Source organism: Pezoporus flaviventris, unplaced genomic scaffold (assembly GCF_033815535.1).
Source record: "Pezoporus flaviventris isolate CSIRO_AGI_PZ_B2104156 unplaced genomic scaffold, CSIRO_AGI_Pfla_v1 ptg000064l, whole genome shotgun sequence".
NCBI lineage: Eukaryota > Metazoa > Chordata > Aves > Psittaciformes > Psittacidae > Pezoporus > Pezoporus flaviventris.
In genome coordinates this window covers 3305456-3323053 of record NW_026892612.1, presented here as the reverse complement: position 1 = coordinate 3323053, position 17598 = coordinate 3305456, and the positions used below count along the sequence as shown (strand labels likewise).

At 40.3% G+C, this 17598-nt stretch overlaps 1 protein-coding gene across 1 annotated transcript in view; it reads left to right on the top strand.

Moving 5' to 3' along the window:
• FOCAD (focadhesin) overlaps positions 1-17598 on the top strand; it is a 97400-nt gene that overhangs the window by 40538 nt on the left and 39264 nt on the right. Inside the window, exons 16-21 of the mRNA XM_061470846.1 lie at positions 5335-5469; positions 5859-5909; positions 6563-6646; positions 7811-7925; positions 10636-10824; positions 11071-11192. Of these exons, the coding sequence (XP_061326830.1) occupies positions 5335-5469; positions 5859-5909; positions 6563-6646; positions 7811-7925; positions 10636-10824; positions 11071-11192 (696 nt within the window). The remainder of the gene's footprint in view (positions 1-5334; positions 5470-5858; positions 5910-6562; positions 6647-7810; positions 7926-10635; positions 10825-11070; positions 11193-17598) is intronic.

The window sequence follows — 17598 nt, the reverse complement described above, 5'->3', positions numbered from 1 at the left end:
TTCTGTGAGTAGAGGATGCCTATACTCTTCAAGAAAGTATTTAGCATTTGGAAACACATGATGTTTCTTTTAGTTGCTAGAAAAAAATTTATTTCTGCTGGACTTCCACTTCTCAAGAAGATATGTATCAGTAGATTTAAAATCAATAATGTGTTAATATAATCTCTGCCATTTTTATGAATATTTTTGTATATAAGGAAATTAAACCCTTTGAAAGGAAAAAATCTTAAAAATTTCACTTTTTTAGTCAAAGTATTGGTGTTGACTAAACTACTGAAATAGTATTTATTCGCTACAGTATGCTAAGTACTAGATCCTGTGTGGCACTTAGTACTGCGCTTAGCGTGTATGATGTTTACGTGTGTATGTATGGAAAACAATCCTTAGCATGTAAGATACCATATGATTGTTGTAATACTGTTGGGGATGTGTGACTTAATGCTTGTGGTTTTTGGCTTACCAACTATACGTGGTCCAAAAACAGTATGTTGTTTCAGTGTAGCTGATACAAAGACGTTTGATATATGATGTACCTGCAGATTTGACTTAGGTCCTTCTGCTGTGGATGAAAATGCTGAATGTTGAAAATGCTAAGATGTGTAGTCGTTCCAAACAATTATAAAAAAGTGCAGTTTGCCATTGCTTAGGTGTGGTGTGGATATCTGCTGAATCTGAAACTTATGTTAGATTGCTCACTATTTTTTATGGCCTTTTTTTCACCTGTTAGCTGAAATTGGAGAATGTGCGTTAATACCATAGAAAAGAATGACATTAAACCATCTTGTCTAGCTACCAATTTCAAAGTCTTCCTAAATAAAAATATCAGTTGAGACCTCATGAAGACACAGCAGCTTGAATCTCTTTCTCTGTGTATTAATACAAGGTGTATTTTCTGTTTCCAGACAACTAGCTCATTACAAAGTTAAAATGTTTAGGTAGTTTAGTTTAGCTAGTGCTAAAAAGTGCTGTCTTTCTGAATATTGGAAAAGATATTTTCATGTTCTTGCAAACAGTGTTTTGAAAAACGGAAAAGAGAGACATAGTTTTCATTCAGAATGTTACCAAATTAAGTCTTGCTAGCTGTCAGTGGTTGTTACCATAGAAACATACTCATGGGTTTGCTATCTCTGAAATGGATTCAACTCAAAAGGCATCTTCAGTTTTTGTTAAACTGCACTCTGAAATGTGTTTTGCACTCACTGAATTTACTGCTCAATTAAGCAATTGTCTGAATTCAGTGATGCCAAGGATGCTTTTTCCTTTCAGTGCAGAATAACAGTAAAACTATATTTCTTAATGCCTTTGTATAATATGCTCATAAACATCCCTTCATGTGATTTCATTACATAGAGGGATTTGTATTTATCTTTGACTGAGTCTTCTGTTGCTTTGCATTAATTTCATAGACTTGGAAGTTTTCATGGCATTGTGGCTCAGATTCTTTAAAGAAGAGTTTTGATTTGCAGCTCTGGTATGTTTTCCCCTTTCAAAAGCTGAGTCTGTAAACTCATACCTAGCTTTGCCATAGCTATTTCTGTTTTGTTTTTTTTTTTTTCTAGACTTTGGTTCTATGCCTGCATTGTTACAGGTTTGGTATGTTTCTTTGTTTTGTCAGTTTTGTTGTTGTTGTTTGGTGGTTTTGGTGTGGTAGTCCTGTTTGTTGTTTTGGGGTTTTTTGTTTGCTTGTTTTTTTCTTTTTTCTTTGTGGCGCTGTTGTCATTGCAGTGGAGCCTGAAAACTGAGAGACAAACTGTAGGAACAGATAAGTTCCAGGCAGAATTATTTTAGATATGGTGGCAAAATCTGAAAAGTGAATTTTTCCTCAGGGAGTAGTGTGAGTTTTGCTGAAATGCCTCAGGGAAATTACCTAAGTTTTTGCTAGAATACATGGCTTCTTACAGAGAGAGAGCATAAGCAAGTGGAAAAGTCTCTCAAGAATAAAGTTTTAATACCAGTAATACTGCCTAGTCAAGCTTCCTTTGCAACTTGACACTTCTTTTTATCACTTCTCTGTAATTCTTCAGCGAGAACTGTAACACTGGCTGAGCATTTTATAGGTGTTTTTCACTGCCTAGAAATTCAGAATATTGTACTGATTGTTTATTGAGCTGTCATGCAGGTCTTTAAGGGTGAAGATGAGCCAGTAGAGGCTTATTTTTTATCCAGGAAGGGCTAAGTAGGACCAATTATGTGTTGCTGTTGTGCTTTAGTTAGAGTTATGTAGTCATTAGTTTCTTCACTATACAGAGTTAAGCTGTTAATGAAAACCTAGGTAAGTAGCAGTTACAGCCTAATAGTCTTTAAGCTTTGTCGAAGATAGTATGGATGTGGAAAACGTCACTGATGGCAGAAGCATAATTTTTAACCCTTAAAAACATTCTAAACACCTAACCCCAAATGTTATGAATGGGGTCTGAGGCAGTGATGTCTTCCTGAATGTATGGATGTTCTGAAACACAGGTGCATTGGTATACAGAAGGCTTCTTTTCCATCTGAAATGTGCATCAGTCCTAGAGATAAATATTAACATTTTTTATACTTAATAAAGAGCATACATCGATGGTTTAAAAAAGAAGAAAGAGGGAGAGAGAGATTGATAACCCCTACGCCAGAAGAAGCAGATACAGAGCAGGCTTGTGCAGCATCACTATTTTCCTCAGCAAAGAATCACTGTGGCAGCTGGTGCAATCAGCTTTTGAAATCACTGTGTCCTCCTGCAGAATAAAAGCTGACCTTTTCACTAGGGGTCTTGGGGTTCAGTGTGAATTCTGGAAGCTGAATGCAACACATGAGCATGAAAAAAAGATTATTTGTGAGATGAACGGATCTTGTGTATTGTCAATCTAGTAGTTGCCTGTTACTTTAGGTCTCATGGTAAAGAGTAATCAGTATAGATAGAATCAGAGTAGTAAAGTAACCATGAATTTTTAAGAGAAGCTCTCATCTAAGAGTACATGGAGGAATGTGAAGGAATTATTTGACTGTCAAACAGGTGGATAAGTTAAACTGTTAGTTTGAGCTGGTTTTGCAGAGTAAATTGTTCCTACTGAAGAAGAAATGAGGAAAGTATAGTGGGAATCGGAGTATTAGCTATGAATGGATTTGGACTTGAAAACAAGTGTTTCATCGGGTCCCCTTCCCTTTCCAAAAGGATCAAAATCACTCTTACTACTTGAACACTTTTCATCAGGTTCCAAGGTGAGAAAGGCCATTTGCTTTGACTGTGCAAAGATTTCTGAGGGTGTCTGCATTGGTGTGAGGAAGAGTCTGAAGAATTTCCAGTGTGCATAAAATACTCAAATCACTTTGGGTCTTGAAGGAGAACCTATACAGCAGGCCACAGCTTAGCTTGAGATCTTCCTGTATGCTGTTGTTATTCTTCATAAAATACGACTGTGAATATAAGCAGTAGACCAGAAAGGACTTTTTTAGCATCCCTAAGTGGAAGTATTCACATTTGTAAGGAGACTTCTTTCTTTGTGAGTGCACTGAATAATGCAGATTTCGTTGTCATCTGAAGCTTGAATCATGTTTTCTTGGAAATAAAGCTGAGCATCAATAACTACTGGGTCAAGGGGAACAGTGCTGGTTTTGCGATCTTTTTTTTTTTGGTTTTTTTTTTTTTTTCATTTGGGTGTAATTGCTTTCAGCTTGCAAAAAATCCCTGTGTACTTACCATACTCATGCTGTACTGACTCGCAACACTAGGAAAAAGAGAAAAGTAAAAGCTTGGATTTCAGCTCTGGTATTGCTGCACAGCAGTAATACCTTTACTTCAGGATAACCTTCTGTCTGAAGAAATCAAAATACTTCTCTAACAATTAATCTGTATCACCCTTGTGAGTATTCTTTTTTTTCACTGAGAGACTTCAAAGCCTATACTTTTCTTCCAAAGCTTCAACAAAATAAAAAGCCTGTGTCTGCTTCCTCATCTTTTCATACGACACAAAAGCTTACTCTTTTCTCTATATACTGTAAAATTTTTTGCTTGATTGCGTGTGGCACTGATGTTTTGGGCACAATATCTCAAATGCCTTGATGACAAGTTGCTTAACAATTTCAGAGACTCATAACTTAGAATTAAGGATATTTTGGTAAAGTGCATAACAATAATTATGAACATACGCACAAAAAGTGATCTTGTATTCAGTGGACTGTTCATGTATTTAAATCTAGGCAAAAAGTGGAGTGCCTTTTTTAATTGAGTTCTCAAAAGTGAATCATGTCTCCAGGAGAATCTTCTCTTATTTTCCTTTTGCTGCTGATATACTTGTAGAAGCCCTTCTTGTTGTCCTTGATGTCCTTTGCCGAGCTCAATTCTAAGTGCACCTTGGCCTTCTCCGTCACATCTCTGCATACCCTGCTGATGTTCCTATGGCCCTCCCACTTGGCCTCTCCCTTTTTCCACCTCCCGTAAATTTCCTTCTTGAGTTTAAGGTTTGCTAGGAGCTCCCTGCTTATCCATGCAGGTCTCCTGCCCTCTGGCTGAATTCATCATGGGTATACACCGGTCTTGAGCTTGGAGGAAGTGTGTAGTGCCTTTCTGGTTTCTGCAAAGGCAGATTTAAAAGGCTGAAGTTACTATGTTCTAAGGACTTGGAAAGCAAATGTCAAGACTCCAAATTCATTATTAACGGTAGAAACAATTTTTTTTTTTTTCCCCAAGTTAAAAATTGGAAGCATGATGCTACTGTGGTTTCCTGACAGAATTACTTTTCTTATGTTTCTTTTTCATTGAAGTGATTTCTCTCACTGAAAATTGTAAGAACTGACCTGCTTAGTGGAGGGGTTATGAAGCTGTGGTATTAGTGTTTATTTTAATTTGACATTTTCCCCAAAATTGCTGTATTCCTGTAGTTTCACAGTCTTCTTCTGTTCTGCAGACCTATTTGGATTTGATTATGTGTAAAGATTAAGAGTATTTTGGTTTGGAGGGCTCCCAGGAAGCATAGTTTCCTCAGTAGCTTCCTCTGCTTTCATCTTGTTGAGCTCCTGTGAAGAGCTTACTTTTAAACTAAGCTGCACAAGTGAATTGGACCAGTAACATTACATAAAGATACGTCTGCAACTTTGTATGTATTGCTAACAGCATCCTCTTTGCTCCTTCTAGTAGCTGCTATATCTGATGAAATGTTGTGCAGTATTATTGCATGATGTCAGTTAATACATGGTGAGATTGTTAACGCAGATAAAATTTTGACATGCTTGTTTTTTTTTGTCAATACAAATTCCTAATTCCTGTTCCTAAGTCGGAAGAAAGGTGGCAAGTGCTGAAAAGAGATGTTTAAATCGTAGGGTTTGCTGTTAGCGATGGTGCCTTCTAATCTTCTTCAGGTTGTTTGCATCCGTTCTACATGGAGTGCTCTGTCTCCAAAGTTGTGTTGTGATACAAGGCCCCTCATTTTAAAAGCACTGAATGAGTTTTTTGCCCTGGTTCCCTCATTAACAGTGAATACAAGTGAACATGAGGTATGTGTTCATGGAATAAGGTGAGTCTCTTCTTTTCATGCATCTTTGTGTATGTGTTTTATGTGTACCTGCTTGGTTTTAGTATCTGAATTGCACACGCTGCCTAATTGAGGTTAATCATAATGCATGTTTCCATACAGTTTCACAAGTTTGGCTTGCATTAGTGAATCATGGGAGATAGGTGGAAAATCCCAGTGCAAGGTTGATCAGTTTTCTGTCTTCCAGAATGTGGGGATATGTGAATGCGTCTGAAGTTTAAACGTGCCCTTTCCACTTTCCTAGCTCAGTGCATGTTGATGTAGCAGCAGTTTGTTTTAGGTAACTGTCTCTATTTCAGCTGCTTATTTGGTTAAAGAAAACCTGAATGTCTGTTTTGATTGCTTTTGCAGAAATTTAAAGCTCAAGTTGTCAACTTCCTTTGGAACAACACACAAAACAAGGTAGGTGATACAGCCGAAAGTGTTAATTCCTGGTGTCAGCAACTGGATATTGTTTTATACCTTTCTAACAAGACAAGGTTATCTGTCTCATAAGGGGTCTCATTTCTAATACGGTTTCTTCTTGTTACTGATCATTTAATGCTGCTTGTGAAGCATTGTAATGCACATGAAAGGTGGTAACTGATGGTCCTAACATCTACCACTCACAATGAGAATTGTAGCAAAAATAACTTTGACTCCAGTGGTGGACTTCAGCTTTAATGTGGTGAAGCATCTAGGCAAAACTGCCACAATGAGAACTAACTGAATTCTTTATTGGGGTATTGTAATGCATCATCACCATAGGACTGGAGGAACCAAAGTATTTTAGTTTAAGCATAGCTTGGATATTGCTACATAAACTACCCTTCCAGCAGTAATGGCGTTTAGCAGTCAGACGTTTACTATCCAGCTTATGTAATGGATCCTCCTAGTTTGCATTGTATGTATAAAGTAAGCAATTGAGAGTGTGCCTCAGGAAAACATTGTTATTTTAAAGTTTTTTTCAGCATTCAGTATTTAATGGATAGGCTCTTTGTGTGTGCAGTTTCCAGTTGATGGCAATACTGTATGCTGTGCTTGCGATTTTCTTTTTCCTCCGCTTAATTTTCTAGGATGCTGTTGTAGCCATTTCAGCTTACAAATCACTCTCGGCATTTGGCTCTGAAGAACATAAAATTCTTCATCTTCCTGAACAGGTAGCATTTTACATGGGTTGTATCCTCTTACCTTCTTGGAAAGGAGAGAAGAGTTTGTGCCAGAGAACCATCTTCCCTTATAGAAGGAATCTGAGCTTCTGCTGGTGAAATGGGATGGTAGTATGTATGATTAGCATAAACAGGACTTAGGAGAGGGTACAAATGGAGAGTGAGGTGTAAGTAATCAGAAAGTAATTTTTTTTAATGCATTAGTTAAATCAGCAGGTTATTTTTTGGTCACCTAATTTGCATTTTAAGCTTTTCTGTTATTGGTTGCAGTTGAGTCTTGACACTATGCAGCACTTGTGATTACTGCTTCATCTGTTGCAGTCACCCTCATGCTTAGTGCTTTTGTTCCTGAAATGGGCAAGTCAGTTTGAAAAGTAGGTGCTGTTTTTGGAAAAAAGTTCTTTTTTTTTTAAGACAGACTTGGCAATAGTCAGTAGTCTGTTTGTACTTTATGGTGTAGTAAATACTTTGGTAAGTTTTTATTTACGGCATTATTGCAAGGTTGGCACCATCTGTGTGTTGTAACTAGCTATTATGAAAGGTCAGAATAAGCAACTTTAAAATTAAAAAACGTTATTGCTTTATATAAATCAGTGAGGCGATTTCAGTACAAACGTTACAGCTGAAAAATGTATCTAAACATTGCTGCAATACTGAATTTTCACAATAGTACACAGCTCTTATTCGTGCTGTTACTTTACACTTGTTAGAAAATAAGTAAATATGTTTTCATTGAAAGCATTGTAAATATGTTGCAGTTTTTCAAATTCTGAAAACTAGTATGAGATCATAACGCCTAACACAAGTGCCGCGTGTATATCAAAGTGCCAATATGATTTTCTCTAATTGAAGAAGAATCAGAGAAAATGAAGTTTTAGTAATATTACTTCAGTTTTGACACTTAGAAATTTTACTTTTATAGATATGGATTTACATACTCATGTGATTTTTATCAACCAGCTTTGCCTTTCCTTCAGGTAGAAGAAAAGCTTTTATTCTTTTAGTTTCAAATTAACAAAATGGAGTGAAACTAATGAAATGAGGAACTTCTCATATTTAGTCGGTATTTTTGACACTTCGTTGACACTTGGAATCATGAAAGGTAATAGATTTTGAAATTTTGTGCTGATTAATTTATTTCTTTAAATCTTTCAGGCACGACCAGAAGTAAACACTTTGGAGGAGGAGGACATGGATGAAGAAGATCTTTTTGTTCCAGGCTCTTCATACATCAAGCTGTTGTCTCTAACACCAGCTTATGTTTTAGGAGGTATATTATATTCAGTATTTGAGGTTACTTTGCAGATTTATAGTCACCACGACTATACAGACGTGGCTTTTTTATAGTGGAGTGTCATGTTAAAGTGCAGCTGGAGAATGTTACACCAAATTACAGGAAAAATGTTAAAGCAAAAGTTCAGGGGAAAACAAAAGCCCAACCCATTTTTAGGAAGACAGTGGGTCAGAGGTCGTGATGGTGGAAAATATGCTTATAATATGATGTTAAAAATCCTTATCTGTCCTAAAGTAAAAGCCAGTTGCTTATTACTTGCTTCAAGTGTCCATTGTTTCATTGAAGTGCAACTTCAATAGGGAAGACTGAGAAGATGTTTTTAAAGGCAGCTCTGTATTTTAGCCCAGCACGGGCTGAAGGAAAAAGCCATACACCCAAGTCCATGATGTTCTATAAACAGAGTATCAGTAGTATTAAACCAATGCTGTATACAAAAATCTATTTAATAAATAGATTAGTGCTACGCTTAATGTTTTAGTGATGCATATTGATTTTAAATTAGGCTTCAACAGATGATCTCTGGTTGATGCACTTTTTTTTGACACCTATGTAGTTGAATCACTTTCAGTATTTGGGATTTTGAATGTTCGCTTGATTACTCTTATGAATGTTATCATTCGTTTCCAGTTACAAGCTTGTTAATGTTAGTGCCTGGACAAAAGTATGATTATTTCACTGTTTATAGAATACATGAGGTATTGATGTTTGATTGTAACTTGTAAACATGGCCATGGGATAGTAGTAGTATTTTGTAGTATTTTCTCCCAGTGGGGGCTCACTGAAAGATCCATTCACTCAATACTGCATGCATTGGAGTCTGGAGTATATGCAGTCTCGCCTGGAGAGTTTGTGTTGTGATAGATGTGCTAACTGTCAAGTTCTGGAAGCTTTGTGGGGAAGGCTGACATAACATACAGCAACTAAAGATAGTGATGTGTCTGGGCAGAAAACTCAATGCTGAGATAGGCAACTTAGCAGGAAGATGGGAAACCAAAATGGACTTTCGAGAGAGCAGGCAGAGTAAGAAGATGCAGCTAGTATTCACTGGTGTCCTGGTTTCAGTTGTAACAGTTATTTTTTCTCCTTCCTAGTAGTTGGTGTAGTGCTGTGTTTTGGCTTTAGTCTGAGAACCGTGCTGGTAACACACTGATGTTTCAGTTGTTGCTCCGTAGCACTTATCCTCATCAAGGACTTTTCAGTCTCTCATGTTCATCCGGTGAGGAGGGGCACAAGAATCCGGGAGGAAGCAGAGACAGGACACTTGAGCCACCCAAACTAGCCAAAGGGGTATTCCGTACCACAGCGTTTCATGCCCACTATATAAACCTGGGGGGTTGCCTGGAAGGCTCAGATCACTGCTTGGATCAGGCTGTGTATCAGTCAGCGGGTGGTGAGCAATTGTGTTGTGTATGACTTATGTTTATTGCCTTTTTTAACTTCCCTTTTTAATTTTATATTCTCTTTGCTTATTATTCCCTTAGTATTACCATTGGTAGTAGTAGTAGTTTTGTATGGTACTTCAGTTATTGAACTGTTCTTATCTCAACCTGTGGGGTTTACTTTCTTTCAGTTCTCCTCCCCATCCCGCCCAGAGTGGGGGAGGAAGGAAGGAGCAAGTGGCTGCGTGGTGCTGAGTTTCACCAGCTAGGCTTAAACCACAACAACTGGTATAAAAACACATAATGAAAACATATAAAACTCTTTGTTCCAAGCTGCCATAGGTATTTCTTGGGCCCAGAAAGATGAGTGAATACCCTTTTGTCTCCTTTGTCCTCAAGTTTCTAGTCAAAGTAGGACTGCATGTAATTTGGGAGCTTGTATGCCAAAGTTTCAAGCTTACTGTGAAGCAGTTGTTATAAATCCTCTTAAAACTTAGTTATGTAACAAAAGCACTAAGAGATTTTTAAACATGCAAGGTTTTCAGGGTGCTGGTGCAATGCTGGCTCTTTGTGATGTGGTAACAAATATCTTGCAGTTATATATGTGCATATATTGTACACACAGAACATGTACAGAACATGTTTTTTTTCTAATGTGTGCCTGTAGAAGTTGCTTAACTTCACAAGTGAATAGTAAATTAGTATTAATTCTGTGTAATGTTAAACCTGATTAGACTATAAAATGCATAGCTTGAGAGCAGAGAACTGTAACAATTTGTACAGCTATGGTAACAGAAGTCAAGGTAATACTTCCTTCTGTCTGTATCCGCTGTTTGCATATATAAACTCCCTCTCCATCTACCTTCTTTGCATTGTGCTTCTTCTAAATGTGTTTTAGAACAACCTGGTTTTAGAGACAGTGTTTTTCACTGTGTTGGTAAATATCAGTTTTATTTCTCATTGTCATTCTGTCAGCTTGTGCCAGTTTTATATGGCAGTCAGAAGGCAATCAATATCTCATGATATAGTTAAGACCATGTTTCTTCCCTGCCTTAGTATCTGACTTACTCAGAGCCTCTTGATGTTGCATTTTGGTGTTGCAGTGGTGTCAGAGAGACTTGCTAAGAGTTCTGGTACTTGACATGACTAGCCTATCTAAGCTTATCTCCCATGAAGCAGTGGTATCATTTTGGGTTTTCCAGGGTTTGATTTGGGTCCTCGTCATCATGGTTTGTGACACTCCCTTTCTTTTTTTCTTTTTTGGTTGGTTTTTTTGTTTTTTTTTTTTGTTGTTGCAATTCATCCAGCATTTGAAGAGTTTGCTACATCACTTGTGAAACAGGAGATGACCAACATGCCCCGTGGTATCTATCATTCTGCCTTGAGAGGAGGGATCACACGGTCAGACCAGGGGAAAGCCATGGCAGGTGTTCCGAACTTCTTGCTGAAAATGTATGAGAGGAACAAACAACCAGGCATGACGCCAGGCCTTGCAGGTAAGCTGTTAGTTTGTTGAAGTTAGACAAATATGCATGCTCTGACCCAAGTATTTCTGTGCATCTGAGAGTTAATCAGTTCAAGAAACAATGTCTTATGCCACTTGCCTATGCTTACACAGGCTTTTTAAATTGAGGGCTTTGTTAACTTTGCTTTGGGTTCTCCCCTGACTTATGCAAGACTTATGAACTATTACCATGAGTATTGGTATTGACCCTTCTTTTCCCCTTCTCTCCCTCCTTAAGCTGGTATGTTGTCTTGTTATGACCTTCCAGTCCATATGGGCAAAGATGGGAAGCCTATTAATCGATTTTTGGCCAGCAGGGGCCGTAATTTCCAGCAAATGTTGGTAGCCCTCCTTCATGAGGTAAGTTGCTGGTTTTCTTTCCTTTTCAGAAGTATTATGCTTCCTTCCTTGTCTTACTACCTCACTTGTTTATGCTAATTAGGTATTAGCATCAGCTAGCAATGGCATGTATGAATATATGATAATTAACTAAAGTTGCTGTGAGGACCATCTAACTTAACATGAAAATACTTTTTAGGTATTTAAGTAATACTTATTTAAGTATTATTCACTGATGAAGTACTTCTTCTGAAAATCAGTAAACAAACACAAGTTGACCTTGAGGGGGAAGCTGCTTCCCGCAGTCTGAGGGGGATGAAGAAAGACTACAGCACCTTGGGGCGGATGGTGAAAGAGTCTGGGGCTCAGGTGATCTTCTCCTCACTCCTTCCATCTTCCACTGATGATGTGGGACAGAATGGGAAGATTCAGTCCATAAATGATTGGCTTCGAGACTGGTGCTACAGGCAGGGCTTTGGATTCTTTGATAACAGCTGGTTTTATAGGGCACCAGTCTGGACAAGGACAAGTGAGAAAGGTTTGTCTCACAGAGGCAAAAGGATGCTGGGGCACGAATTAGCAGGGCTCATTTGGAGAGCTTTAAACTAGATTCGAAGGGGGATGGGGTTGTAGCTGGGCTTGCCCCAGTGGGGCAGCACTCCAGAATTGATGAAGACTGGGAGGCCTCCTATAATCCTAGGGTGAAATCGGTGTGCTCAGCTCGCTCCCTGAAATGTCTGTACACCAATGCGCGCAGCATGGGAAATGAGCAGGAGGAGTTGGAAACCTGTGTTAAGTCAGGAGATTATGATCTGGTGGCAGTTACAGAGACGTGGTGGGACAGCTCACATGATTGGAATATAGTCATGGAGGGCTATGTCCTTTTCAGGAAAGACAGACCAGCCAGGCGGGGTGGTGGGGTTGCTCTTTATGTGCGGGAGCAACTACAATGCACCGAGTTCTGTCCAGGGACAGATGACGAGCGAGTTGAGAGTCTGTGGGTGAGAATTAGGGGGCAGGCTGGCAGGGGCGATACTGTTGTGGGTGTCTGTTACAGACCACCAGATCAGGGTGAGGAAGTTGACGAGGCCTTCTACAGGCAGCTGAGAGCGGCGTCACAGTCACAGGCCGTGGTCGTCGTGGGGGATTTTAACTTCCCTGATGTTTGCTGGAAGGACCACTCGGCAACCCAACCACAGTCCAGGAGGTTCCTCCAGTGTATGGATGATGACTTCCTCCTGCAAATGGTGGATGAGCCGACCAGGAGAGGAGCGATGCTGGATCTCATCCTCACTAACAAGGAGGGTCTGGTCGAAGCAGTAAGGGTTGAGGGCTGCCTTAGTTGCAGCCACCACGAGATGGTGGAATTCAGGATCTTGTGTGGTAGGACCAGTAGAATAGCAAGTAGAATTGCAACCCTGGACTTTAGCAGGGCAAACTTTGGCCTTTTGAAGCAATTACTAGGGGAAATCCCATGGGCAAGGCTGCTTGAAGGTAAAGGGGCCCAAGATAGTTGGTTGGCAGTCAAGGATTGCTTTTTCCGAGCTCAAGATCGGAGCATCCCGACACGTAGGAAGTCAAGGAAGAGGGTCAGGAGACCTGCGTGGCTAAATAGGGAATTGCTGGGTATGCTCAAGTGGAAGAGGAGAGCTTACAGGTCATGGAAGGAGGGGCTGGCCACTTGGGAGGAATATAAGGCTGCTGCTAGAGGATGTAGGAAGGCAGCTAGGAGGACTAAGGCATCCTTAGAATTAAACCTGGCGAGAAGGGTCAAGGACAGCAAAAAGAGCTTTTTCAAATACATGGCAGATAAAACTAACACCAGAGGCAATGTAGGCCCACCGATGAACGGGATGGGTGCCCTGGTGACAGAAGATGCAGAGATGGCAGAGTTACTGAATGCCTTCTTTGTCTCTGTCTACTCTGCTGCAGGCAGTCCTGAAGAGCCCTGTACCCCTGAGACCTCAGATGAAGTCAGGTCGACGGAGCGGTTTGCCTTAGTCGATGAGGAATGGGTTAGAGACCAGTTGAGCAATCTGGAAATCCATAAATCCATGGGTCCAGATGGGATGCACCCACGGGTGCTGAGGGAACTGGCGGAAGTCATTGCTAGACCACTCTCCATCATCTTTACCAAGTCTTGGGAAACAGGAGGGGTGCCTGAGGACTGGAGGAAAGCAAATGTCACTCCGGTCTTCAAAAAGGGCAAGAAGGAGGACCCGGGTAACTATAGACCGGTCAGCCTCACCTCCATCCCTCTGAAAGTGATGGAACACCTTATCCTTGGTGCTATCTTAAGGCATATCAAGGATAAGAGGGTTATGAGGGGCAGTCAACATGGCTTCACCAAGGGGGAATCATGCTTGACCAATCTCATAGCCTTTGATGAGGAAATAACACGGTGGATGGATGATGGCAGAGTGGTGGATGTGGTCTACCTTGACTTCAGCAAAGCATTTGACACAGTCTCCCACAGCATCCTCACAGCTAAATTGAGGAAGTGTGGTCTGGATGATCAGGTAGTGAGGTGGACTGTGAACTGGCTGAAGGAGAGAAGCCAGAGAGTGGTAGTCTGTGGGGCGGAGTCTAGTTGGAGGCCAGTAACTAGTGGAGTGCCTCAAGGGTCAGTACTGGGACCGGTATTATTTAATATATTCATCAATGATTTAGATGAGGGAATTGAGTGTACTATCAGCAAGTTTGCTGATGACACTAAGCTGGGAGGAGTGGCTGACACGCCAGAAGGCTGTGCTGCCATCCAGCGAGACATGGACAGGCTGGAGAGTTGGGCAGGGAATAACTTGATGAAATATAACAAGGGAAAGTGTAGAGTCCTGCATCTGGGCAGGAACAACCCCAGGTTCCAGGATAGGTTGGGGAACGACCTGTTAGAGAGCAGTGTAGGGGAGAGGGACCTGGGGGTCCTAGTGGACGACAGGATGACCATGAGCCAACACTGTGCCCTTGTGGCCAAGAAGGCCAATGGCATCCTGGGGTGTATTAGAAGGGGGGTGGTTAGTAGGTCGAGAGAGGTCCTCCTTCCCCTCTACTCTGCCCTGGTGAGACCCCATCTGGAATACTGTGTGCAGTTCTGGGCCCCTCAGGTCAAGAAGGGCAGGGACCTGCTGGAGAGAGTCCAGCGCAGGGCAACTAAGATGATTAAGGGAGTGGAGCATCTCCCTTATGAGGAAAGACTGAGGGAGCTGGGTCTCTATAGTTTAGAGGAGACTGAGGGGTGACCTTATTAGTGTATATAAATATATAAAGGGGGAGTGTCACGAGGATGGAGCCAGGCTCTACTCAGTGGCAAACAATGATAGGACAAGGGGTAATGGGTACAAACTGGAACACAAGAGGTTCCACTTAAACTTGAGAAGAAACTTCTTCTCAGTGAGGGTGACAGAACACTGGAACAGGCTGCCCAGGGAGGTTGTGGAGTCTCCTTCCCTGGAGACATTCAAAACTCGCCTGGATACATTCCTGTGTAACATTATCTAGGTGTTCCTACTCTGGCAGGGCGATTGGACTAGATGATCTTTTGAGGTCCTTTCCGATCTCTAGCATACTGTGATACTGTGACCTTGCCTTTATCCACCTTGAGACCTACTGTACCTGCCATATGCCTATTGTATGTAACCAGCTGTGAATAACAGGTCTGAACAACGATGGGATTCTGTGGGGAAATGACATTTTCACCTTGCTAAGACTTGCTATTTTATTTTGTCTTTTAAATGTTTCAACTCCCTGACCTACTAGGCTTACATCACAGAAACCATGCAGTTACCTTTGGTGTAGTTTCGGCTAAACTACAGCAAAACTTAATCATTACAGAAAATGAAGTGCTTGTAACAAAATCTTTCAGAGAGTTTAGAATTATGGTATTTATGGTTGATATGAAAGTTGATATCTGAAAATTTTGGAGAGCAGGAAAGCAACTAAGTAGTTACACTGGGTCCAGGGAAATAAGTGGTCCTTTACTAATTTTGGAACTGCCAATGAGAGCAGTTACTTAGAAGAGTGTAAGTGTATTCATTTCCTTAAAAGTTCATAAAATAATTCTATTAATACAGTCATTTTGTATTGCTGCAGAGGTTGATTGCAGTCTGATGGTGAATTTTCTGCTCACAGGACACAAAAAAATGTATAAATTGTATTAGTCTGATACAAGCGAGAGCTTAAATGGTGATAAAAAAAATCTCCTGCAAAATTTAGATTCCGTCTTAGCCAGAATGTCCAGAAATAAAAATGTATGTGTCTGAATATCTGGACATTTTAAAAGCTTTCTTTTTTTTCCCCCACCCCATAGCAATACTAATTTCTGTTATACTTTCCAAGGATAGAAAAGCTTAAACGGTCCCATTACTCCTTTTTCTGTCCTGTTTACAGGCAGTTTGGTGCTATTCAAGATAATTTTATTGTATGCTGTTTTGTACAGAGGAGCCTTCAGAGCATAGGATGGACCCTGTGTTGATAGTGAACCAGAACTGTGTAAAATAAAAGGAACTGTTTATCTAGTACTCTTACTGTACTTGTTGCAGAAGCTGGAAGAGCTAGAATGAATAAAATATGGTTTGCAGGTGGGAACATAGTTGGGTCCTGATTTTGGTGACTGACACCCAGCAGACCTGGAGGCTAGCAGCTGCAAAATTCCTTTATGATGCTAGTAAAATCACTGACACCAAACACTTTGTGTCATGAAATAAGTGAGCACAGGGTTTGAGTGGGAAGGTTGCATGCACAGGGTTTGGAGAGTTTCCTGTTTACAAACTGAAAGTCTGGCACAGAACACAGGTGGACATGCAGTAGAAAATGCATGAGGGCTGCTGCGTTCTGATCTTGTGGTGCATCTGCATAGTGCTCTGCTAGCTTTGCTCTCAATTTCTGCTTCCTGCTTTTTCACACTGCACTTACAGTGGTTCGTTCCCTCACTCTCTTTAGAGCAAATGAACTAGTTCCCTTTCTAGCAAACCTGTCTGCTGCATAGTTTGCCTGAAGTTTCCAGTCAAGCAATGTGTTGTATGTATTTTGAAATTGGCAGCTTCTGCCTAGTTCAGTCTTCCAGCCCTGAACCATCTCTCAAACACTTCCACATATTAGGGTACATATAAATTTTTTACCTATCATACAGCATCTTGTCATTTTGGTCCTTCTGAACTGAAAAGCCACAAAATAATAATCATGTCTTGTGGCCATAGAGACACCACATGGATCCCAGTAGAAATTAGTCCCAGGGGTACAAGGATGAAAGCTATTCTACACCAGTTGTACTGGGGTATAGAAATCGTTCCCTGGTACTCTGTTATGAAGCCAGTGTCAGCAGGGTTCTGAAGTAATTCAGATCTCAAGTTCTTCTCTCAAATAGTAAAAATAAAAACCCTAAAACCACCCTTAAACACAGATCTCAAGGTGTCTAATCACTTACACAAGTTTAACAGGTATTTTCCATTTTTACATCTAACTGCAAAGGATAAAAGCAGAAACTGGAGATAATACCCCTCATCCTCACAGAAATGTGCAAGTAAATTAGTGGATGTTATCTAACATTTTCCAATGGAGAGCACAGGGGAAGTCCACAAGGGTACTGCAAAATGTGTCATGGAAGCAGATTTAGAGTAGGAAGTTATGAATGGTGCACGGACTTGCATAGCATCCGTGTGGTGAACTGAGTGGAGTTAGTGATATATACCAATGACTGGAGACAGAAATATTTTATGAAGTATCTCAGTCTTTTGCAAAGTTAACTGGGTCAAGGTGATTGAAACTAAAAAAGAAATCCAAGTATGTTTGAAATATAAACCTAAGCATGAAACATCTTCAGACAATCCTAACTGTACCCTTTTAGTGAAAATTCACGATTGTAAAGTTTTGATTGAAATAGATGAGTATTTCTGCTCTGAGCTTACACTGCTTTAACAGACAAGTTTTGTTTCTGCATTTTTTTTTCCTTGTACAGAAAGATAGTTGGAGTTAGGGTTGTCACAAAAAGGTATTAGTGCCTTTGATGGGAAGAGAAGGGTGTCCATGGGCTCATCTGACTGAACTTTGTTCCTTAGTGTTTATTTAGCCCTCAATGTTCTTCTGAGGAGCAGAGTTTAACAGTAAAAAGGGAGCTTAAGCTATAAAGCTATCAAATAGCAGTATTGGTCTAAGAAAATTGAGTTAGTAGGACCTAGGCTCACCTTTTGCCTGTACAGTGGCTGTAGGAATTGGTGTGGTTTTGTGAAGTCACTGCTGCAGAGTTCAACACAGCACATTAAGCGAGGGTTTATTAGGGGGTTTAAATTACCAAAATGACATTTGTTTGCTACAGCTTTGAGCCCTTTTTATTTGCAGGGAGTGGGGAAGGGGATGTTAACTCTTATAGTGACTTCTTAAGTAAAGTGAGAAGCATTTGTTAAAAAAGCTTAAAGTGGTCTTTGAAGTATTG